Source organism: Amaranthus tricolor, chromosome 2, assembly GCF_026212465.1.
Source record: "Amaranthus tricolor cultivar Red isolate AtriRed21 chromosome 2, ASM2621246v1, whole genome shotgun sequence".
NCBI lineage: Eukaryota > Viridiplantae > Streptophyta > Magnoliopsida > Caryophyllales > Amaranthaceae > Amaranthus > Amaranthus tricolor.
In genome coordinates this window covers 10081768-10107836 of record NC_080048.1, presented here as the reverse complement: position 1 = coordinate 10107836, position 26069 = coordinate 10081768, and the positions used below count along the sequence as shown (strand labels likewise).

The 26069-nt window shown below is 35.4% G+C and overlaps 3 protein-coding genes and 1 non-coding gene across 26 annotated transcripts in view; 1 reads left to right on the top strand and 3 right to left on the bottom strand.

The window, feature by feature from the left end:
• The window catches only part of LOC130805307 (uncharacterized), a 32049-nt gene extending 31551 nt beyond the window's left edge, over positions 1–498 (bottom strand). For 18 of the 23 annotated variants that reach the window (XR_009040186.1, XR_009040184.1, XR_009040189.1 and 15 more), the window contains exons 1-2: positions 357–498; positions 35–137 (exon numbers count right to left, since the gene is read on the bottom strand). Coding sequence is in view for 13 of the 23 variants with exons in the window: in XM_057670014.1 (XP_057525997.1) it covers positions 35–73 (39 nt within the window). In the remaining 10 variants the exon portion in view is untranslated. Of the gene's footprint in view, positions 1–34; positions 323–356 lie in introns of those variants that run through there. The other 5 variants (XM_057670007.1, XM_057670011.1, XM_057670012.1 and 2 more) reach the window with 5 other exon arrangements.
• A 17377-nt stretch (positions 499–17875) lies between these two features.
• LOC130805312 (uncharacterized) lies at positions 17876–19336 on the bottom strand. Its single transcript, XM_057670026.1, has 2 exons — positions 18202–19336; positions 17876–18112 (listed from the first exon to the last, which is right to left on the bottom strand). Exons 1-2 carry the CDS (start codon positions 18682–18684, stop codon positions 18026–18028), a joined length of 570 nt encoding a protein of 189 aa, XP_057526009.1. The 5' UTR covers positions 18685–19336; the 3' UTR covers positions 17876–18025.
• Positions 19337–22275: 2939 nt separating this feature from the next.
• LOC130805493 (uncharacterized) lies at positions 22276–25907 on the top strand. The gene is made up of 3 exons (XM_057670269.1): positions 22276–23297; positions 23360–24644; positions 25728–25907. Exons 1-3 carry the CDS (start codon positions 22276–22278, stop codon positions 25905–25907), a joined length of 2487 nt encoding a protein of 828 aa, XP_057526252.1.
• On the bottom strand, positions 22454–22559 carry LOC130807092 (small nucleolar RNA R71). The gene has a single exon (XR_009040465.1). It is a non-coding gene; the product is annotated as a small nucleolar RNA R71 (small nucleolar RNA).
• Positions 25908–26069: the final 162 nt, after the last annotated feature.

Sequence of the window (26069 nt, the reverse complement as noted above, 5' to 3'; positions counted from 1 at the left end):
TAAAAACATAACAAATGAACAATCAGTGACGTACCAAGGAATTGATTTCAATTTTTTTGAGGCCTTGATGCATGAACTACATCACCGCCATCGGGGTCCATCATCGCCATTAAAAGAGCTGTTTTTTCTGAAAAAAACTTACAAAAACGGGAAAAAAAAAAAACAAAAATAAAACTTGATAGATTAAACTAACACAAACATAATAGAGATTAAAACTAACAAAAATCAATAACCCTAACTAGAATGAGATCAGTTAACCAAACATAAAAAACAGAAAAAAAAAAAAAAAAAAAAAAAAGATAATCAAAACAAATCGAAAAACTTAATAGAGATTAAACGAAAATTAACAAACTAACCTTGAAGATGAAGAGATTTGAAGAAGAAAGGGTTAAGGTTAGAGAGAGAATCATAGAAGGAGGCAGCGAAGAGGGTTTTCGTGAAATGGTAACTGCCCTAACTGGAAAATGAAATGGGTTATAGAACAACACAAAATCTAATGAAGGACGGTATAGACATGCTAGCCCATTTAATATTTTTATTAAATAAAAATAGAAGTTGAGTTTCATCAAAAACCGAACACAAATTCTTATTTGAAATTGTTTTTTGTAAAGATGGCTTTTAAATGTCCAATCTAAATCTAATTTATGTTAATTTTTTTTAAAAAAACTACTATTGAAATCAAAAGCGCGCGTGTTAAGTGAAATCTAAAAAGTCACATAATATATTTGGGGTTATAACAACATTTATTTGGGGTTATAACATATCATGTATTATCTTTCTGATTAGATTGTTTAATGTATTAGTTACAAAAGATTTTAAAATCATATCTTATTTACTAATTTTTACCATATACAATCAATTAAGATATATAGTATCTTTTAATTACAATGGATAATTATCGGATAACATATTAATTAATTATGTAAAAATTTTATTTTCATTAAAATATTTTGTAATAAATTAAGAAAAGAAAATAATTTTGAAATAGCTTTTTTATAGATAATCATATACACTACGTAGTGTAATAAAACCGCAGCCTTTATGATTATTTTTTTCCCTTGTTTTTTTATCCTATTTATGCTACGTCTGTAAAAAACCGCAGCATATGTGGCGCAGCAGATGAAGTTTTTTCCACTAGTGTACTTACATGACTATATTAAAAAAAACTACACAAATCAAATAGACTATGCATTAATTATTTAAGTAAATAATAAGAAAAAAATGTTGGTGAAATAAATTTCGAATGATAATTCTATCACCTATGTTTGACAAAGTTATAACACATAAATAAATAAATTAGGTTATATGTTTATTATTATAGTAAAAAAATACTCCCTTCATTTCTTAATAAAGTTCCCACACATAATGTTCACAGGAATTAAGAAAAATAAAATCTTTTAAATAATAGAAATACTATTTTATTAAATAATAAATTTAATACAGGAAAAATAGAGATCATAAACGTTAAAAATATTAAATAAAATTTAGTGGAAAAAAATCTAAGGACCACAACTAATAAAAAATATTTTTATAAAGTTAGTGGAAAATATATAGGGGCATAAAGAATATAAAAATGTTAAAATGAACTTAGTTAAAAATATGTGGGGACCATAAGTATTATTAAAATATTAAATTGGGATGAATAAGGTTATTTTGTTCAAAATTTGTGACACAAGCAAAAAGATTTTTTATGGGAACAACAAATGGAGCATCCCAAAATGACAAATAGAAACTTATTTAAGGAATGGTGGCAGTATAATCTTTAGGCTGAAAACTTATTTTTAATGTTTTATACAAAGACGTTAAACATTTAAATTATTATTTATATTATTTTTTATGTGTTGAAATTTTCTATTATTTTTATGTAATTACTTATAATCTATATTGTTTAATGTATGATTTTATGATTATGTTTTATATATATTAGTTTTAAATTGCGTTTCTGGACAGATTATGTATGCTGTTTGGTTTTGTGCGTTTACCATGTTATAGTATGTGATGGATGTTCATGATGTGTGTCGTATTCTAGGTGTGGGTGTAATTGTATGTGTGTGTTATGGTTGATTTGGGGAAAGTGTGTATGTGTGCTTATTTCCCGAATACGACTGAACCTTGTAGGAAGTCGATTCGTGACCGGGAATTTAATAGGACACTTTAGAGTTGGCTATCTTGCTTAAGGTATGTTGTAACACCCCGAGATTTTTCTGACGTCATCAATTAATATTTTAATGACGTTTGGGTATTTTATAATTATATTAAATTAATTTTGAAGTAGTTTTAATAAATTTCTTTCGTATATGAATTTAAATATTAACATATATTTATATTAAAAAATACGATTACGACTTCTAAATAAAGAGGTTTGAATCAAAATAATTATTTTATCGAAATGTGTGAGAACACAAAGACGAGTCTCTTAGTTGAGCCTTGCAAGAAAATGAATTTAGATTTAATAAATAAATAAAACATAATAATAATAATAATAATAATAATAATAATAATGAGTAGGAGGCTGTAAAACCCTACATGCCAAAAATCAGCCGCCACTCTCCTCTCCTTCTTTCTCTTCTTTCTTTCTCTCCTCCCTTCCCCTTGCTGTGCCGCCAGCAGCCACGACCACCAGCACAGGCACCAGGGACAACAGCCGTGCGTCTCCTTCCCACCTTCCCGACCAGCAGCCGCCCTCCCAAGCAGCAGCAGGGGGCTGCGTCTCCTTCCCCAAACAGCCACGACCCAACCGGCTCTTCTCCCTTTTCTGCTGTGGAGGCTGCGCCACCAACAGCCACGGCCCAGCCGCCTTCTCCTTCACCACCATCTAGTCTTCATCCTTTTGATAGTCCCATCTTTGTGAGCCATCTCTTCTCTTTTCTCTAATTAATTTCTAGTTTTATTTGAAGTTGTATTGAAGTTTTATGAAGTTTATGAGTGAGGTGTTGATTCTTGTGTTATTTTAATTGAATTTTTGTGGGCAAGAATTTGATTGATGATTTAAACATGTTTATGACTTAGGGTTTGAAGTGTGATTGAAATTATGGGTTGTGTGTTGGTTTTTGTAGTAATTTCTTCGAATCTTAGTATGTGGAGTGATTAAATATGTTATCTTTGAACACGAAACGATTAGGGCTTGGATTTAGAAATGAAATTACTAATAATGTGTGTTTTATACTATATCTTGGTGATGATTGATTAAACAACTTTAAAAATTTTAAGATTGGTCGATTGGTTATTATTTTGAATAATTAGTAATGGTGAAGATGTTAGTTGACTTTGAAAGTGATTTTTGATTGATTAAATTGAGAATAATAGCTACTAATTGTTGTGGTTTGATTGTTTTGAATTACAAATGTCTTAATTAGGATGTTATCGAAGTTATAGATACATGATATTAGTAAGCCAAGAGCATGATGTCAACTTATCGTCGATGGTTGCTAAAGTTAATTGTCGTGTTGTTTTGACTATAGTTCTTAATAGTTTTGGAGAATGAACAAATGATATCTCAACATGATAACTCTACGATTAGTCTTATCGTTATATTAATGTGATATTAAAATTGTAAGATTTAGTTGTGATTAGTTATTTTTGGGTAACGCGAGCCGATATGCTCAAAATTAGTTAATGTAAAGGAAAGATTCACACATACTTTTACTTTAAATGGATGGAAAGACTTATGTTGCGTTGAGTTGATGATTTTGACTTGTATTGAATGAGTTGTGTGCGTGTTAGAGTGATCGGAAACTCATGTTGAATGGGTGATAGTGGTTACTTGGACATTTAGTTTGGTATGGCAAAGTAGTTAAGGGAACTTATTAGTTCTACTCATAACTTATATAGGTGCCTATTTCATAAGAGGAAGCAGAGCCTTAGTTGGGTGATTTTATGATTCTTGATCGTGCAGTGACACTTACAGGTACGTACACGCAGAAACTAACCCTTATATGTAATTTGCTTTAAGACATTATTGTTTATTGTGATAATATACATTGCATTGAAACTATGAGATACTATTGAGTACACTTTACATGAAGAGCTATCGACTATGAAATCCTTGCGCTTAGAATAGTTTAGAGAATGAGAGTTAATAGAGGACGAGAACTACCCCTTATTTATTTAAGAATTAGATTATGTCTAATTGGAGTTAGAATGACTCCTTTATAGGTGAATTTCATATTCTATTGAGTGGCTCAGTGGGTTTTGGCGCGCTGCTATCCCAGGGCGCTCATTAATAGTTGAGAGTGGAAGTTATTCCCATCTGATAAGGTACTATATTATGATTAGCTGGCGTGACTTAACTGGATTATGTCCGGTTGTTTTATTAGTCCCCTAGGTGAGGTTCGACGGGACCACCGTAAGGGGGGTATGAGCATGCTTGGGTCACTGGGCGCCGGATGGCCGATACCGCCCCTTGACCGAGGTGATACCATGCGGGCCTTGCAAACCCCAATATGGTGGCCTCTTCACTGGTTTAGTACCCCAGTGTGTTAGGTTTTTCCCGAAGGTAGGACCCGAGAGGGTCAGCTGGAGGGGGCATGAGCTCATACTTTGCCATGGGCGCCGGATGGCCGATAACGCCCTTGGCCGTGTCACTATGCCAGGAAATAGAGAAAGATCCACTGATAGAAAACTATTCAGTGATAAAAAGTTTATTCACTGATCGAAAGTTATTTAATGATAGAAGGTTCATTCTTTGGTAGAAAGCTTACGCATTGATAAAACGTTTACTTTTTGATAGAATATTTACTCTTTGATAGGATATCTACTTATCGATAGAATAGTTATGCTATTGAGAAATGTGCCTAAGTTAAGTCACCTCAAGGGTATTACGGACTATGATCACACTTACCTTAAGATAGACAAGCTCTATAAGGTTATGTGTTAGGTATTCTGTTAATGCCTTGGTCGAGTTGAACTATGCGTGTTTTGCAAAAGTTTATGTTTGAAACGAGGAGCGTGAAGACCTACATTCTACCCAAGAGCACATGGTTCGGGTTGGAAAGCACGTAATGAAACTAAGAAGTATAAGTGGCCGATAAACGGTTACTATCCGTGCTTGCGTTTTATGAAATCATCTTATTTTGTTTTATGATATAATGCTATCTAGTAGTTGGCCTTATTCTATTTGATGTTAGTTACTGACGTGTACGTGTTTGTGTTTATGTTTGATTGTTGATGACTTTCTACGATTGTCCTGCTATGACACATTGGCCTTTGGTCTAATGTCGAGCAGCAGGAGGATCATAGACAGGCGTAGCAGGTACTGGAGCTTCTTATGCATTGCATTGCATTTGGGGAAAGTGATGAGGGCGAAGCATAACTTGTGTCATTACCCCTATCTTTCGATTTTGTATCTCTTGTTATCTTTTGTAAATTTTGGTTGTATATGTTTTGTTATGAGGCCTTGTGTCCTCCCACGTGTATTTGTATTTCCGCTGCGTAGTCTATAACTCTGTATGGTTTTAAGGAGTTAAGTCTTTTTAAAACGCAAACGTCGACACTGGAACCACGATCCATGCTTGGCATGTTGATTTGAGAAGCCGGCGACGAATCATTCCGCCGTGACATAGTTTTGATAGGCCGTTGGTGCCTTTACTTTATTAGCTTCTAAATAACTTTTGTTTTTCTATAAAGACGCACAGTTTTAAGGCAGATGCTGCCGAAATTTTCACTCACCTTTTTAAAGTTAATAATTAAAGTTTATCTAAATTCTTTTCCTTTTTCTTTTATGTAACACCCGAATTTCCTCCTGTCCTTTACGGTTTTGGTTTCGTTAAGGGGTCGGAAATTCTGGGGTGTTATAGGTGGTTACCAGAGCCAGTGGTCCCTATTTTCGACGCTTTGTGTCCTCAAAATCGTGTAGAGATTGCTTGAAGTTAGAAGTCATTCGTGAGAGTTTGGGTAGATACGGGATAGGTGCATACATTACATATTCATGCATAATGATTACCGTTGCACGTGCATAGATCAATATATAGTTTGTTTAGCTTGTTATGAGACTAATTCTCATGTGTGTTATTATAAATAATAATTATGATGCTGGTTTGAATGATGATATGATTTAACAAATCAGTAGATTTGAATTATGCATTATCAAGCAATAATGAAATTTTTGAGTATTTGGTTCAACTCATGAGTTGTATTATAAGTAGTCATTATGAAGATATGAAGTATGAATGAAGAAATTCTAAAGAAGTTGGTTGCATCGGGAATTTCCTCTTGCTCGTGATGATTATATGAAATTTAGCCTTATGTGTTTGAGTATTTGTTCATGTTAATTGCTTTCATAAAGCTTACTAGTTTTGATATTGATTCTATACATGAACCCACTATTTATTTATCTGCTTGAGCATTCCCTTTGTTAAGTGCATTCGTCCATCATATCATAACATAGAAGGTGGTGATCATAATTCTCTTGAATATGTTGAATGACTGTGCAAGTACGAGCGTAAGAAGTTTGAACTAGAATAAGGATAAGAGCTAAAGGGCAATAAGAATTCGATATATTGTAAATGAAAAAAAAAAAGGGGGGGGGGTCTTGTATGCGATACCTTGTAAATAAATTTTTTTTTTATCACCAGTTGATGATAATAATATGGTCATTGTTAAAGTACAGATGCGTTAAAACCTAAATATAAGGAGAAGTTTGAGAGCACGCTAAGAGTTTATAGTTTGAGAATTCAACCCCCAATTTCGAACCATGGTTTATAAGAGTATTATTGATATATTCTTCATATAGTGATGAGTTTAAGTAAAGAGATTGTTTTCAACGTCTCAAAGTGTTTAAAGATAATGTTATATTAGTTGGACTAAATTATCACATTAGTATTGTTGTTCAAACTAGAATTACCTTAATATTTTCATTTGAAGTTATTATTCTTACTAGGTTGAGGCTCTTGGCCTTTGTAATTAGCTATAGTAACTTTGGGGTTGTGTTTTAGTGTGGCATGATCGTGTCTACCAATAAACGTTTTTAGTCTCATACATTGATTGAGACTGATGCTTTAAATTGGTTTATGTAACATATATTTGTTAGTTCTAAACCCAACATATTATGCTTGTAGTGAGACCTTGAGAATCAGTTCAGAGTGAAAATGATAGTCAACCTATTAGCCTTAGTAAACACTTTATATATATTTTGATGAATTATATACTATAAGGGTCCCTTGTCATTGATTTTGATTTTTTTTTTGTAAGCATCCAACTCTCATCATACTGAATATAGTATTTCATGTTTGTCGAGTGATAACGACCTTTAAATCACTATTTGTTGTCAAAAAAAAATAAAATAAAATAAAATAAAAACCTAGTTGAAGTGGTTCTTTGGATAAAATAAGGGTGATTTTTTTTTTCTTGAAGACATATGAGTTTGAGTATCAAGGGAGAGAATTATCATTCGCAAGTCCTCTGAGTTTTGTATAGCGTTGAGACATGGTATATCATTCATACATAAGTCGGTAACTTTATATTAAAGTGGATAGTCAAAGAATAATCGTCATAAACAAATTTGTGTGCTAAGGGCCTAAGAATCGATTCGAGGGAACACTATTGAGTTAAGACATTTTATCTCATTAAATGCTTATATAGAGTGATGAATGTTTTAATCGGTTGATAATGTGAAGAAGAATCATGACTGTTTTAAAGCGTTAGCTGGATAAAATGATATTTGAAATTAAAAAGGAATCAGCGATATTATAATTTGTTTTTCCTCATGGCATTTATAAGACATAAGGATAAAATAACCTGATGATGAGGTGGATTAAGCGTCTTTGTGTACGTAAGATACAGTTAAATGTTTTAAGTATTTTAGAGTATCTCATTGATCACCAATTCAATAGTCCTGCCAATGTATTGAAATGAAAGACTTAGATGAGATTCTAAATGAAGCTGACTTTACGCAAGTTATTGTTTTAATAAGGATTGATGTGATACGTGGTAAATTAATTTGGAGAGTTATGGTATTTTAAACCTAAACAGTGAAGAAATGACAATGAGTATGCGAATAATCATAATTTGAGAAATGAATCGAGATAATGGATTATGTCTTAAACGATTATTATACACAATCATTATTATGTGATAAGGAGAGTTAAATAATATTCGCACTTGTGTTAAGAAGAGTTTTAATTTGATGTTACTAAATTGTTGGATCGTAATAAGCATTTGATGAAAAGAGTTTTGAAATTTTGACGTGTTTTAATACAAACGATTATGTTATAGTTGTTAGTTTTAAGTTTTGCATCTTAGGTCGAAGGACAATTGAATTCCACTTGTTTGCGAAGGAATAATTGTAATGCATAATTTCAAGTGTTGTGTTATTTTGTTGGCTTGTGTCGTTGTACTTTTGTATAGTGTTAGGATTATTAATGTAGCAGTCATGTGGTTGCGATAACGGTCTTATAGTTAGAGGTAGTATTGTGATGGAAATGTTATGATGAAGATTGGATATTGTGAAATTTGTGTTGATATCAACTTTATCAAACTGTATGATACATGACTGCTTTGCTATTGATATTGAAAATTGCGGTGATGTAGGTGTGTTCATCAGTTACTTTTCATCGTGCATATTTTTATGTATACATAACATGTCATCTTTGTTGATCATTACTATTATTATTACCCTAATAGTACCATTAGCACCGTCGTTATATATGTACATCATACATTACTTTAGTCATGTATAAGTTCGTGATCTTAATTGATATACATTCTATACTTTCAACATATCTAGTCGCATAGTAAGTGAATAGCCAGAAAATGTTGATAACCTTTGACATTACCCTTCATGAATCTAAATCATCCTCACATTGTCATAATTAGAATTTGATATTATGATGGATAATGGATATTATTATGGAATAACTATGATATGTGTATTAGTATTGTGGCTGTGAATGTATGATTATTAACTACAGTCTCTTGCTAAAATATGGCATATATAATTGGATTATATACTTGAAACATGTATTATGTTATGAGTTATTAATTCGAGTTGTTAATCTATTAATCAAGTCATGATGTATGATCTAGAATGTTATAAAATAATTTGATCATATATGATTAGTGAAAAGAGCATTTCATGTTAAGTAAAAGGTTAGGATTATGTTAGGATAAGTAAAGTTAGTGGTGACTCGATTTGGGAGTTGATAACCAACCAGTTTTGTAAGATTCATGTATCCTTAGGTATAGGGTCTAATTGTAATACGAGTTAAGTGTCGAGCAACTTCGTGCACCTTACTTTTAGGACCTTGTTGTTTTGATATTTTACCCCCATTCATGGTTCAAATTATAATAGTTAAACCTTCCGTACATTTCAAGATTATCAAAAAGTACGACCTTAGGTGGTCACGTAGAAGTGGAAAGGTTGTTTGAAGAATAACATTAGATAAAAGGACATTTCGTGTTGTTAAGAGCTCAAGTGATACACTTTAAAAGGCACATGTGCTAGATCCATTACTCTTGTAAACATTGAGGAGAGTTGTCTTACTAGAACATATTGAGACCTAGATACTAAGGTGTGTAGTACTGAGATCAAAGATATTAAATAATTGGAGTTCCATGGTATAACCACACTATCCTTGCATATGTTTCGAGGTTAGTGAGTTACGGGGTCGTAACTAAGTTTTAAGGGGGGTAGAATGCGATAGAATTTCGCGCGTTTACACGCATTTTCACCTGCACTTTCATGCATTTTCGCGTCTATGATAACAACCTATTACAAACTTACATTCTTTTGATTGATCGTTTTAACCAATTTGTGTAATATTTACATGCTTTTGATTAGATGTTGAGCTATTTACATGCTTTTAACTGATTGTTTGAATCAATTGGTGTGATATTTACATGCTTTTGATTAGATGTTGAGCCAATTTAGGTGATTATAAATACTCGAAATGAGATATGTATGAATATTCTGATAGATTGAGTATCCTTTTGTTAAAAGTGTCAATAAGGTCACAATCCTTGAGTCAATTTTGGAGCTCAGAATAGTTAAAACACCTTCTTGAGTTATTAGAAATACAAGTTTCCATGAATTGTACTCTTGTTACTCTAGTTTTGGGGACGAAACTCCTTTTAAGGGGGGTAGTCTGTAACACCCCGAGATTTTCTGACGTCATCAATTAATATTTTAATGACTTTAGGGTATTTTATAATTATATTAAATTAATTTTGAAGTAGTTTTAATAAATTTCTTTCGTATATGAATTTAAATATTAACATATATTTATATTAAAAAATAAGATTACGACTTCTAAATAAAGAGGTTTGAATCAAAATAATTATTTTATCGAAATGTGTGAAAACACAAAGGCGAGTCTCTTAGTTGAGCCTCGCAAGAAAATGAATTTAGATTTAATAAATAAATAAAACATAATAATAATAATAATAATAATAATAATAATAATAATAATAATAATAATAATAATAATAATAATGAATAGGAGGCTGTAAAACCCTACATGCCAAAAATCAGCCGCCACTCTCCTCTCCTTCTTTCTCTTCTTTCTTTCTCTCCTCCCTTCCCCTTGCTGTGCCGCCAGCAGCCACGACCACCAGCACAGGCAACAGGGACAACAGCCGTGCGTCTCCTTCCCACCTTCCCGACCAGCAGCAGCAGGGGGCTGCGTCTCCTTCCCCAAACAGCCACGACCCAACCGGCTCTTCTCCCTTTTCTGCTGTGGAGGCTGCGCCACCAACAGCCACGGCCCAGCCGTCTTCTCCTTCACCACCATCTAGTCTTCATCCTTTTGTTAGTCCCATCTTTGTGAGCCATCTCTTCTCTTTTCTCTAATTAATTTCTAGTTTTATTTGAAGTTTTATTGAAGTTTTATGAAGTTTATGAGTGAGGTGTTGATTCTTGTGTTATTTTAATTGAATTTTTGTGGGCAAGAATTTGATTGATGATTTAAACATGTTTATGACTTAGGGTTTAAAGTGTGATTGAAATTATGGGTTGTGTGTTGGTTTTTGTAGTAATTTCTTCGAATCTTAGTATGTGGAGTGATTAAATATGTTATCTTTGAACACGAAACCATTAGGGCTTGGATTTAGAAATGAAATTACTAATAATGTGTGTTTTATACTATATCTTGGTGATGATTGATTAAACAACTTTAAAAGTTTTAAGATTGGTCGATTGGTTATTATTGTGAATAATTAGTAATGGTGAAGATGTTAGTTGACTTTGAAAGTGATTTTTGATTGATTAAATTGAGAATAATAGCTACTAATTGTTGTGGTTTGATTGTTTTGAATTACAAATGTCTTTATTAGGATGTTATCGAAGTTATAGATACATGATATTAGTAAGCCAAGAGCATGATGTCAACTTATCGTCGATGGTTGCTAAAGTTAATTGTCGTGTTGTTTTGACTATAGTTCTTAATAGTTTTGGAGAATGAACAAATGATATCTCAACATGATAACTCTACGATTAGTCTTATCGTTATATTAATGTCATATTAAAATTGTAAGATTTAGTTGTGATTAGTTATTTTTGGGTAACGCGAGCCGATATGCTCAAAATTAGTTAATGTAAAGGAAAGATTCACACATACTTTTACTTTAAATGGATGGAAAGACTTATGTTGTGTTGAGTTGATGATTTTGACTTGTATTGAATGAGTTGTGTGCGTGCTAGAGTGATCGGAAACTCATGTTGAATGGGTGATAGTGGTTACTTGGACATTTAGTTTGGTATGGCAAAGTAGTTAAGGGAACTTATTAGTTCTACTCATAACTTATATAGGTGCCTATTTCATAAGAGGAAGCAGAGCCTTAGTTGGGTGATTTTATGATTCTTGATCGTGCAGTGACACTTACAGGTACGTACACGCAGAAACTAACCCTTATATGTAATTTGCTTTAAGACATTATTGTTTATTGTGATAATATACATTGCATTGAAACTATGAGATACTATTGAGTACACTTTACATGAAGAGCTATCGACTATGAAATCCTTGCGCTTAGAATAGTTTAGAGAATGAGAGTTAATAGAGGACGAGAACTACCCCTTATTTATTTAAGAATTAGATTATGTCTAATTGGAGTTAGAATGACTCCTTTATAGGTGAATTTCATATTCTATTGAGTGGCTCAGTGGGTTTTGGCGCGCTGCTATCCCAGGGCGCTCATTAATAGTTGAGAGTGGAAGTTATTCCCATCTGATAAGGTACTATATTATGATTAGCTGGCGTGACTTAACTGGATTATGTCCGGTTGTTTTATTAGTCCCCTAGGTGAGGTTCGACGGGACCACCGTAAGGGGGGTATGAGCATGCTTGGGTCACTGGGCGCCGGATGGCCGATACCGCCCCTTGACCGAGGTGATACCATGCGGGCCTTGCAAACCCCAATATGGTGGCCTCTTCACTGGTTTAGTACCCCAGTGTGTTAGGTTTTTCCCGAAGGTAGGACCCGAGAGGGTCAGCTGGAGGGGGCATGAGCTCATACTTTGCCATGGGCGCCGGATGGCCGATAACGCCCTTGGCCGTGTCACTATGCCAGGAAATAGAGAAAGATCCACTGATAGAAAACTATTCAGTGATAAAAAGTTTATTCACTGATCGAAAGTTATTTAATGATAGAAGGTTCATTCTTTGGTAGAAAGCTTACGCATTGATAAAACGTTTACTTTTTGATAGAATATTTACTCTTTGATAGGATATCTACTTATCGATAGAATAGTTATGCTATTGAGAAATGTGCCTAAGTTAAGTCACCTCAAGGGTATTACGGACTATGATCACACTTACCTTAAGATAGACAAGCTCTATAAGGTTATGTGTTAGGTATTCTGTTAATGCCTTGGTCGAGTTGAACTATGCGTGTTTTGCAAAAGTTTATGTTTGAAACGAGGAGCGTGAAGACCTACATTCTACCCAAGAGCACATGGTTCGGGTTGGAAAGCACGTAATGAAACTAAGAAGTATAAGTGGCCGATAAACGGTTACTATCCTTGCTTGCGTTTTATGAAATCATCTTATTTTGTTTTATGATATAATGCTATCTAGTAGTTGGCCTTATTCTATTTGATGTTAGTTACTGACGTGTACGTGTTTGTGTTTATGTTTGATTGTTGATGACTTTCTACGATTGTCCTGCTATGACACATTGGCCTTTGGTCTAATGTCGAGCAGCAGGAGGATCATAGACAGGCGTAGCAGGTACTGGAGCTTCTTATGCATTGCATTGCATTTGGGGAAAGTGATGAGGGCGAAGCATAACTTGTGTCATTACCCCTATCTTTCGATTTTGTATCTCTTGTTATCTTTTGTAAATTTTGGTTGTATATGTTTTGTTATGAGGCCTTGTGTCCTCCCACGTGTATTTGTATTTCCGCTGCGTAGTCTATAACTCTATATGGTTTTAAGGAGTTAAGTCTTTTTAAAACGCAAACGTCGACTCTGGAACCACGATCCATGCTTGGCATGTTGATTTGAGAAGCCGGCGACGTATCATTCCGCCGTGACATAGTTTTGATAGGCCGTTGGTGCCTTTACTTTATTAGCTTCTAAATAACTTTTGTTTTTCTATAAAGATGCACAGTTTTAAGGCAGATGCTGCCGAAATTTTCACTCACCTTTTTAAAGTTAATAATTAAAGTTTATCTAAATTCTTTTCCTTTTTCTTTTATGTAACACCCGAATTTCCTCCTGTCCTTTACGGTTTTGGTTTCGTTAAGGGGTCGGAAATTCTGGGGTGTTACATATGTACACGCAGCGAAGTTCGCATTTAGTTCGATGTATCATATAATAATGGCATACAAAAGTAAAGTATGGATATATAGTACGAATAATGTTATCTTTCCGAATAAATAATTTTGATACATTGTTTTGATAAGCAGAGATAGTATGACCTCACTAACCTTAAAAGTGGACGTAGTATGACGTCAATTGGTGGAAATGAATTACTCGCGGTATATGGGGGCATTATGAGCCACCGCGGGGGTATGCATACTTAACCATAGGCACCGAAGTAAGGCGAGTGTCTATGGTAGAGACTTGCTTAGGGGTTAGCTTCCCCTAATGTATTGTCTCACTCTTGAAGTTTGGGGTTTGGTCCGGCAGTATGGCCAGGAAAAGTACAGCAGTATGGCTAACTGACTCAATGAATTATTTGATATTTATTAAAAAGTAAATATTGAACTGTAGCCGACGTATGGTAAGTTGCCATTGTGCTTTATGCTATAATGTTAATGTTATAAGAGAGGTTTTTGCAGACGTGTACTTTTGGTCTTAACGACCCTGCGATGATGTTGTTTCCTATCTGGGCAATGACTAGCAGTAAGTTAAGTTGCAGGTCTGGGGAGTGAGGATTGTCCCTTGGAGAAATAAATCGTTAGGATACAGAAGTCTTGATAAGAACTTCTAATAAATTTTAAAGAATATTTGGTTTATGAGGCGATTTCGTTCTCAAGTTGTAATAAGTAGATTTAATTTTACGTTCTTATCCGCTGCTAAGAATTTCTTTTATCTAGTAGTTTATAATAACACTAATAGAACTCGATCCGCAACCTTTCTTTGTTTTCAAAAATCCGTTTTTATAACTGCCTTCTAATATCCTGGTTTGACTCGGACTACATTTACCTTTCTTTAAAAAGGTCTTCTTCTCTTTTCAAACGATCCGAGTTATTCCGAGATGTTACAACTGGTGTAGAAGACGAATCAGAGGCAGCCATATTAGAAATAATATGATCAAGAACACGGTAGGCTTTGTAGTGGGTTTGAAATAGTTGAGACCATGTTGAGTATAACCCACTTTCCAATTCTAACTGTATAGGAATATGGTTCTTGATATTAGTTACAGAGAGAGAAGGGTGCAATGAGTTTCTCTCACCAGCCATGGTAATGAAGAAGAAAGGAAGAAGATGATTGATAGGCAGAATGTGAAAGAGGATCGAAGGGAGGGCTGATACCATATAGGAAATGATCCTTAATGCCTTACATTTATTACAGAAGAGTATATATAGAAAAGCATAGATCAATGCAATGTACCAAAGTACCCTTCATCACAATCCTATCGACTTTTCTCATCCATCCTAATATAGATTACATGTAGTCCTTGCTCTCACTAATTGGCAACAAAATTTATCATAATGAATTAAGAATAATTACCCTGCGCTCTTACTGACCTTTGATTGCTTTTTCAACATTAAAAGCAGTTGTTTGCCTCTTCCACACTTTAGTAGAAATGTTTGTGACAGCATGCTCCTTTTTCAAACCTTTACCCTTCAAATTCTGGAACTTAATATGCAGATTCCGAGCACCCAATAGAACTCTCGCATCTGACATCGTTTATAACACATTCAAAATTAATGATGCAAACTTCGAGTCTAAGTTACTTAACATAAAATTATTTGACTCGCTCCTAAATGAAAGACAAGTGCAAATTCCTCTAAAGTTTATTCATTTTCATTGCAGTTTATCTCAACTAAAACTATCTTATATTATTCTACTAGAATACTTTTCATTACATTAACGCAAGTAGTAAACTGTTAAGCTATAAATACGAAGATGAGATATATTTTGCACATGAAAATTTAGCTAAAGTACAAACGATAGAATAGAAGTAACATCCAATGCGAACCAACTCTAATCACCTATTTCCTGACATCTCTATAGTTTGTGACAAGAAAAACAATAAATCACAATTTTAAGGTTATACATGGATAAAACACTAACATTATGTTTAGATAGAAGAAAAGTGGCACGCGGTCCCCCAAGTTACACTATTAAATGCAATAATGTAGTTTTATACATTTTTATTAAAAATAATGCAATGAAAATATTAAAATGTAAAAGCGTGTAAAGGGTAAATGATGCAAGGGCCGGAGGTGTATAGTTAATATTAGGTAGCATAATTAAATTGAGACATGGAAAAATATTAAAGTCATTATATGTATGAGACACTTGTCTTGTTATGGATGATTATCGTTTGCTTTAGATCTATATTGCAGAATTGTGTTATCTGCGTTGCTGGTCAATCTAAGATATTTGTAATCTTTCAACACAAACTTTCCATTACAAGACACATGTAGTCATCATGTAATTATGTAAACATCAGTTTGTCCAAGGTCCTAACATCTGTTGATTTAAGTAATTAAATATTAGATTAAAGAGAAGAAATTTAAAGAAAGAAAAAAAATAAATTATTTAATTATTAGACTTAAGCTTTATTAGCTAAAACCCTAAATCCCTAAAATGACATTGTATTAATGTAGCAAAACTCACAAACAAATTGAAAATCAACCCCAAACAAACATAGAGGTGAAACAAAACTCACAAAATGCAACATTTTATCATGAACTCTAACTCTAATCGCGTGAAATTGGTATGAAATTTTGCCCTCAAATCAAATTAATTCTATAAAGTAAGACAAACAAATTAAATATAATTATTTGCATCTTTCAACAATTGATCTCAATATAATTATGATAACCTAGTAGACAATAAAACATGGCAAAAGTTGGGTCGGACTTAAATGAAACAGGTCGGGTCGGGCCGAGTCATGCAAAATGAAATGTGAATTATTACAAGGATGAACACTATTCATCCTTAGTTGATGAATAGTTCTTTTGCCACTGAACTACCACGTCGTATGCCACTTCATCAACTACTTTGATTTTCTTTATTATTTTCCCATTTCTTCACGTTCTCTCTTAGTTTCTTCCTTTGTCATTTTCTTTCTCATTTTCCCCATTTCTTCATTTTCTCTTTCAGTTTCTTCCTTTACATCTCAAGTTCTGCCATTTAATCCAACAAATTCAGTAATTGTGGTTGGTTGTTTGTTTTATTATTTGATTTGATTTGATATGAGTTTATAATTCTTCTAAATTCTTGTAATTTGTCCTCGTCTCGCCATTTTTCTAGTTTTTTATTTCCATCTATTACTTATACAATGCGCAAAACATAACACATTAGAATACAAGAATTTCATCTATTAACATTAGGAAAATTTACCCAGAATAATCCAACCTATTCACGATTTTCCTACAATAATCTCAACAATCGATTAGCCATGAATAATCTCATGTATTGTATCAATTTACCCGGAGTGCTGTTGAATCCATTTTTACCAATTGTTCCGGTTAAGTTGTTGTAGCTTATGCTTAACCCAGCTTCTTCATCATTTTACCATGAATTCCTTCCTCCATTAAAACCCATACCCCAAATCCTCCATTAAAACCGAAAAATTCAGCAAGAATCTCTGTTTTTCTTTTTTTTTTTTCATCTGTCTCATGCTATGAAGAGCATTACCACATCTCATTCTTCAACACCAAGAAGGTCAATTGCAAAGGAAAGCCCTAAATGTGAACATGGTGTTCTAGCAAAATTGCAAACTGCTAGAAAAGGTTCTAGAGTTGGGCATCGATTTTATGGTTGTGGTCTTTGGCCTGTAAGTTATGGTTTGATTTTTGTGGTTATGATTTATTTTAGTAAAGTAATTTAGTTTAGCTAATTTTGATTGTATTTTTTTATAGGACTTAAATTGCAAATTTTTCAAGTGGGAGGATGATGTAATCAAGTCGGAAGCAATTGGAGGAGCATATTGTTTGGAAGAACAAAATTCTATTTTACTTGAGAAAATTGACAAATTGAAGATGAAGAAACAAAAATTGAAGTAGAGTGAAGCTTTGTTGAAGATTGAACTTGCTAAACAAATTAATGCAACAAAAGCTTTAGGATTTGTGCTTGTTGCATCATGGTTATTATTTGTAATCTTATTTATGTTAACATGATTAGTACAATGTAATGAAAATTCTACAACAATGTAAGACAATTAATGTAATGAAATTAGATCCCATTTCCTAATATATTGCTTCACAAAATATTTGGCAAAATATCACTGTCGTGTGCTCCATTACATTGACAAAATATCACTACCATACTTAAATGTTTGACAAAATATTTAGGTTTACAAAAGCAAAACTTAAGTCATTAACAATACATTAATTATACATACGCTTCATTGTTTACAAAAACTCTTAAGTGTTATACTAACTATTAGTCTGAATATTAATAAAGATTCTTCATTGCTTGGTTGTTGATGCTTGACTTGAGAGTACGTCTACATGAATTTGGCTTCCCTTGCTTGGCCTTCCTCTTTTTCTTTTGCACTGTTAAAAAGGAACATAACAATTATTAGATTGACTGAACTTTTATTTGATGTGTAATAATGTTTTGGCATAAAGTTTAACTAACTAACCGTTTCAGCAGTTGTAACTGAACCACTGGGATTACCACCCTTGCTCCCTTGCCCTGTATGGATCCTTCTCCCCCCTCTACCTATTGCCCCAGGATGTGCAGTTAGCTGATAATGGGCTAGTTGACATGATTGTGATTCTGGGTTTACTCTTCTTTCACTAACATCTTTTCTTGGTCTTCCTCTTCCTCTCTTAATTGGTGGGGGTGTAGGGTCAGCAGCTTTACCCTTTTCCGGACAATTTCGTTTATTATGTGCAGTGAATTTACAAATGGTACAACTCATCTGCATGCCATGTCTTGTGAGTTTCCCTGGTTTTTTTGGGTCCTCATGAGCACTTTTGATTCGTGACATTCTTGGTTTTCCAGGACCAATTTTGATGGGGGGTGGATCGATGGACATATCAATTTTAGGCCAATGATGTTCTCCAATGCAAGGAGCTATGCTACCTGTATAAGTCTTGTGTATGCAGCTTTGGTGTAACATTCATCCACAAATGACTCGACGTCTTTATGTAGGTAACTAATTGAGGCAACAGCATGACAACAAGGAATCCCGTTAAGATCCCATTTCTTGTACGTACATGTTCTTCTTTCTATGTCCACCTCTAATACGTCAATGTGATGAGCAACTTGGAATACTGTAGCAGTAGACGGTAGAACAGTGCAATTAGATGCCTCTTCTTTCTCTTTATCCAATATAACTTGTACTTTTGGACATAATAATCCACTCCACTTGCTTGCACACTCCTCCCTCTTTGTAGTTAGCCTCTTCATTATCATTGTTCAAATATCATCAAGCATATCAATCAAGTGTTTTGATCTAGCATGCATGATGTAATTGTTAAAAGTTTCGGCCATGTTACTCAATATCACATCGCACTTTGTATCAACCTTCACAAAAGCTCGACAAAATAAACGAGGATTAGCCAAGTTAAATGCTTCAGCAGCAACATGGTTTACTTTGTTCATTTCTGTGATTCCATCACTAAAATCAGCTTCATTATAAGCTTTTGTACACCTCCAAAATAAAAGCTTCATCTCTTCACCCTTGAAGCTTTTGTTCCAATTAGCATATATATGTCTCGCACAATACCTATGTTCGGCATTTGGAAGTTTAATTCCCACAGCCCTTACAATGCTTTGTGTATCACATCCAATTAGCATATATATAGCCCAACACACCATGTTCACCAGCTCATATACAGCTAAAACAGTAGCTCATCAGCTCAAAACAACTAAGAATAGCAAAACAGCATGTAATGACTTGATTTAACAAAATCCAGCTCAAAACAATACCAAAACAGCAGCTAAACCAGTAGATAAACCAGCTGAAACAGCAACTAATTACCTTGACTCAACAAAACAGCATGTAATGACTTCATTTACCAAAATCCAGCTCAAATCATACCAAAACAGCAGCTAAACCAGTAGCTCAAAACAACTGAAACAGCAACTAATTAGCTTGAAGTAAACAGTTCAGCATGTAATGACTTCATATAACAAAATCCAGCTCAAAGCAATATCAAAACAGCAGCTAAACAGTAGCTCAAAACAGCTGAAACAACAACTAGTTAGCTTGAAGTAAACAGTTAAGCATGTAATGACTTCATATAACAAAATCCAGCTCAAAGCAATACCAAAACAGCAGCTAAACAGTAGCTCAAACAGCTAAGAATTTCAATAATATGGATGCAAATTTCACCAGCTCTAAACAACTAAGAATACCTTGAAATCATATCTGATGTTCATCGGAAATCACAGTCCATCCAGTGCCATTGCCATGTGGAACGCTTTTTTTAAGCTCAGAAATAAACCATTGCCAAGAATCATTATTCTCACCTTCAACTACAGCCCATGCCAAGGGATACATTTGCTCATTTGGATCCCTTCCAACTGCACTTAGTAACATGCCACCCAAGAAGGTTTTATAAAGCAACCATCAATACACAAAACCTTCTTACACCCTTTAACCCAACCTTCCTTCACACCTTCAAAACAAACAAACATTCTTTGAAATGTAGGTGAAATTATATTTGATGTATGCACTTCGTACTATATTTTTATGCTCCTTTCCCTTGCATTTTATGGCATTTTGATGTGTGATTTCGCATTTTCCATGTGGTTTTACGCTTGGTTGGAGTTTTGTGTGTCTTTGATTATTTTCAGGCCATTTTACTCCACTCTTGTATTGGAAGCGGATCACTCCTGAGCATTAGAATGCGTGCTTCGAGATTTGGCAGAGTTCGAGACCGCATTGCGACACTTTAATGAGCTCACGAGCCCATTCGGACATGCTTTGAGTCCCGTTGGGTTTCGTTTGTACTTTCTCCGCGTTCTCATGAAGAAAAGTGAGCACAAGATGATAGGCCCGGGCGGGTATTTTCATACCCGGGTGATTTCAAGCAAGAAGTAAGAACGCAAGCATCCAAGCCCATGACCCGGTCGGGTCCCGCATAAACCCGGCCGGGTTTGTTTAAAATCACTTGCTGGAATGTTCAACCCACGGACCCGGTCGGGTCCTGCAACTTCTACTCTCTAGAAAACTCTTAACACACGGACCTGGTCCGGTCTTCCGGAAAACCGGTCGGGTCTTCAGAAACCAGGTCCGGTCTTCCAGAAACCCGGTCCGTTCTTGCTGAAACCCGGTCCGGTCTTGATGAAACCCGGTCCGGTTTTTCCGCATGGTTTTTTATTAAATGATGGGGAATGTAACCAAACAAGGGGAGTTAACATTTTCTATGTTTTTTTTAGATACTTTTAATTCTTCACTTTGGGAAAGAAACTTTGTACCTTCATTTACTTTCGTTCATCATTTGGTATTCGAATTCAAGTACTATTTCTTTATCCCTTTTCTTGTTATTATTTTTAATCATGTTTCCTTTAATGAATTCTTGTTTTGTTGCATTTAATATGTGTGAGTAGTTTCTTAATCTAGGGTTAGATGGAACCCTAGCCATGATTTTGATGATGAATTATTGAGTTCCAATCCCTTTTTGTTATGCATAATCCTTGTTAATGCTTGATCTCTTATGCTAGTTAACTTACGTTTTTCAATGGAAACTTTGGAAATTGTAGTTAACAATTTATTCATCGTTAACGAAAGTTAGAGTTGAATGAATGGCCTTTTAGATCAAGGGCTTGATAATCTTCATGAAAATAGATAGATTTGATTGTTGGATCTTATAGAATATTGTGCTCAATGTCATTACTATACTTGATTCCATGAAAATATGTTTGATAGTATGGTAGTGAAGCTAATAGTCTTCGAAAGGAGTTATTAGTATTCTTAATGGTGTATTCGTCCTATTGAACTTGGTTATGATTGTTGTAAGGGTAGTAGCATCTCATTGTCATCATATCATGCTAGTGGGGAAGTTTATCCCTGGATGTTTTAGTATCATCGATTTACTTTTCTAATTTAATTGTTTGCGCTCTAGTTGTTTAGTTAGTTTAGACATATATCCTCCAAATTTGTGTGTTACCTAGGATCAATTGGTAGCCGGAAAATAATCACTTACTATATTGTTCCCTGTGGATTCGACCCTAACTGCTGCTATACTAGTTGCATATTAGGAATTGTTTGGTAGTACATAAACGACCTATCAAATTTTGGCGCCGTTTCCGGGAAACAACGGATTAGTTTAGTGTTTATTTTCAGAGTTTAAATTGATTCTTTTTTCTCTGATTGTACTTAGGTTAGGTCCCCCTCCCCTATCTATTTAACCCTTTGCTTGTAGTTTCTTTTGTTGCATGCATACCAGACGACACGGATACGAACTAGTACCTTTTGACCCTGAAATCGAAGCAACGGCAAAAAGACTCAACTCTAGGCAAAGAAGGCGAAGAAACAAGAGAAGGGAAGATTCTACCATGGCTGAAACACCAGAGAAACCCCTCCTGGATTACATCACTCCCGATGCTAGCATAGTCACTACAAGCATTGTGAGGCCAGAAATTTCCGGGAACCAGTATGAGATCCGGTCAGCATTCTTCAATTGGATCGCTCAGGACCAATTTCATGGTATTGAGAATGAGAGCCCAAACCGATCACATTAATCTGTTCATCGACAAGTGCATGACACACAAGTACAACAACGTCACCTCCGATCAATTAATGTTAATAGCTTTCCCTTTTTCTCTTGCGGGGGCGGCTAAACAGTGGCTTCGTGAGGAAGAACCCAACTCCATTGCTACTTGGGAGGCTCTGAAAAAGGCATTCTTGCATCGATACTACCCACCCGGAAAAACTTCAAAGTACCGAAATGAAATATCTACTTTCAAGCAAAAAGACGGGGAATCACTCTTTGATGCATGGGAGAGATTTAAAAGTCTAATCAGAAAGTGCCCACATCACGGATTACCGAATTGGATGGTTATTGAGACAGTTTACAATGCTTTGAGGCATGAAATCCAGACTTCTTTGGATGCTGCTGCTGGGGGTAACTTCATGATGAAAACATTGACCCAGGCGAAGAAAATTCATGATGATATGGCCTCAAATTACCACTGGCGAGAACAATCAACTCCAAGGAGAGGTGGTAGGTATGAAGTGGATGCTATTGTTGCTTTGACAAATAATGTACAGGCTTTGACAAGGAAGGTTGAACAATTGGATGTCGCTGCAATAAATAAAGTCTGTGGGGCTTGTGGGTTAAAAGGGCATTCTAGTGTTGATTGCCAACTTCAAGCCGAAGGGGTTGCTGCTGTGGAACAAGTCAACGCCATTCAAAATCAGAATGCGAGACAAAAATACAACCCCTATTCCAACACCTTCAATCCAGGATGGAGGGATCATCCAAACTTTTCCTACAGAAACAACAATGCGCAGAATCCCTCACCCTCGTACAACATACCATCGGGTTTCCAACAAAGACCTCCCTTCCCACCTCAACAACAACATCCGCCGAAGTCTAACCTTGAGAGCTTGATGGAGAACTTTATTGCTACCCAAAGCAAGCAAAATGAACACTTCAGCACCTCTATTAATCAGATTTTGGCCCACAACAAAATGATCGATACTCAGATGGCTCAAATGGCACAACAATTGAGTAACCTATCCATGCAAAAGGGGAAACTTCCGGGAAACAGAGAAAAGAAGTAAAGAACCCAACCACATCCCCACATCAACAACTCAATGCAGTAACTACGAGGAATGGTAGGACACTTCATGATCCAACCCCAAAGGTAAAGACTTCACCCATTTTTGTTCCAGCTCCAGGTACTAATGATGATGTTTCTGAAGAAAAGAAAGATGAGCCAGTCAATTCAGACAAGCCCATGACTGCCGGTCGAACGTACACACCACCAGTGCCATTTCCTTCTAGATTGGCACAGGCGAAGCTTGAGCATAAATATGGAAAATTTCTTCAAGTTTTGAGCAAGCTACAGATCAACATCCCCTTCTTAGAAGCCATTAAGGAAATGCCCTCTTATGCTAAATTCCTCAAAGACATCATTTCCAACAAACGCAAGCTAGAGGAGAGTGTGGTGGAAACTTTGAATGGGCAATGTAGCGCTATTTTGCATTGCAAGCTTCCTAAGAAACAAGCCGATCCTGGTAGTTTTACTATCCCACTGAAGTTGGGGAAAGATGTGTCTGCTGTAGCCCTTGCTGATTTAGGGGCTAGTGTGAGTGTGATGTCGTTAACACTATGCAAAAAGATCAATGGCGAGATGAAAGCCACTCGGATGTCTATACAATTAGCCGATCGATCTGTGAGGTACCCAATCGGTATTCTTGAGGATTTCCCCGTCCAAGTTGGTAATTACTTCGTACCCTGCGATTTCGTCATTATGGATATGGAAGAGGATGCCCGCATTCCGGTGATTTTGGGTCGTGATTTTTTAAAGACTACTGCAGCCAATTTTGATGTGAAGATTGGGAAGTTATCACTTGAAATTTTTGGAGAACAGCTGCACTTCCATCTCCCCTCATCCATGGCACATTCTGTCATTGGGGAGACTGTTTATCGAGTGGATGCGATAGTTGATGCTACTACAGAGAGGGAGTCCACACCCTCCATTGTTGATCCACTTTATGCAGCTATTGAAGGCAACTACGAGAAGGATAGAGCCGATGTGATTGAGATGGTCCAAGTTTTAGATGTTGCACCTACATTTGTTCCTGCAAAAGCTAAGTTTGAGGACATCCTACCCTGGAAGGTGTCCACCATTGAGGAACAAAAGGAGTGTACTACGCCTCCTCAGGTAGAATCAAAATCCCTTCCTCCTTCTTTGAAATATGTCTTTCTAGAGGATAATGACACTTACCCTGTTATTGTCAATGTTGAACTCAATGGCAGTCAAATTGAGCGATTGCTCACAGTTTTGAAAAAGTATAAGAGTGTTATTGGGTACACTATTGATGACATCAAGGGTATTAATCCCTCATTCTGCACTCATAAGATGTGGTCCTTCTGGTCCTGGAGGTGGTGGTTCGGGCCAGTGATCATTTATTTGATCTTGTGCCAAACACTGAGGACCGTGCTTGGACTGGCTTGGGGGGGATAATCACTTCCCACTCACTCACTCACTCACTCATGCACCTGCATATTTTTATCATTTTCAGCATATTGAGTTAGGTTTTATTTCTCGCAAAAAAAAAAAAAAGAAAAAACGTGTTATGGCTTGATGAGAATTGTTGGAATCCCCTGTATATGAGTAACACTGTCTTTTCCCCTAAAATGAATTTTGCAAAATGTTTTGACTGGTATTTTGGCATGTGATACTGTTATTTGGATGTCAGAGGTAAACCGCAGACACTCCTAATTTGAGAACCAGTTAAGTGGCATTTAATTGCCTCATGAGCATGAGTAGGTTAGCTGGTGAGTTGGCCTAATCAAATGTGTGTGCATTATGTGCTAGGATGCCCATTAGGGGCTAGACTGATCTTGACTTTGCTTTACTCCTCCTAGAATTTGACTAGATATACCTTGTTGAAAATGATTTTCAGGCTTAGATGTTACTTGAAACCACATGGACTAAAAAGCCACCTTGCACTACTTGACTTTAGGTTTTAGCCCTCTTGAGCTTGAGCCCCTTTTCTTTCAACCCGCATTACTAAAGCTCCACAATCCCAAAATTTCCCCCTCTTACACCACTTAGGGAGTGAATCAATTATTTAAGTTTGATGTTGGTTGTTGGTGTGGTTACTGATCCATAATGGTAAAATCTCGAGCTTCTTTTAAATTCTTCTGTATATAGACGCCCCCAAGTATTATTTCTTCAAAAAAAAAAAAAAAAAAAAAAAAAAAAAAACTCAACAGAAACAACAAAAAGAATGTGATTTTTGCTTGTAGTTATAAATTCAATTAAAAGGGGTTATATCTTATTCTTCCAGAAGCTCGAAATTTCATTGGTTAAGTTCATTTATGATTGGTTGTATGATGCTCATGCTCGAAATGTGTGTAGTTGCGAGAAAAGAGATTTCACTCCCTACTGTCCCTACTAGGTCTCATACTTTTAGCACGACCAATAACCTTAGCCAACGTCGCTCCCATTATTAACCTGAATTGATTCTCTTGGTAGTTGAAGTCTATTTCAAAGGAGAAGGATAGCAAAGTTAAAGTGAAAGTCTTTAGAATGTTGTTTGCATTGGAGAGAACTTTTTGTCCTTCTAAACACATGAGTGTGAGAGTTGGGAGGGAAACACTGCTGGGGAATGGAAGTAGTCCTTTTTACTACTTCGGTGTGTGTAATGAGTTCTAGACTCATCGACAATGGAGTGGTGAGTTGCCCCGTGAGTACCTCCTCATTTGATTTATGATGTGTTTACGATGGCCTTAACTGGTTACCTTTTGGATGAATCGTGAAAGCCTGATTGCGCTATGATATTCCGGATTGAGGTTAAGTGCGCCTAAATGCCGAGTC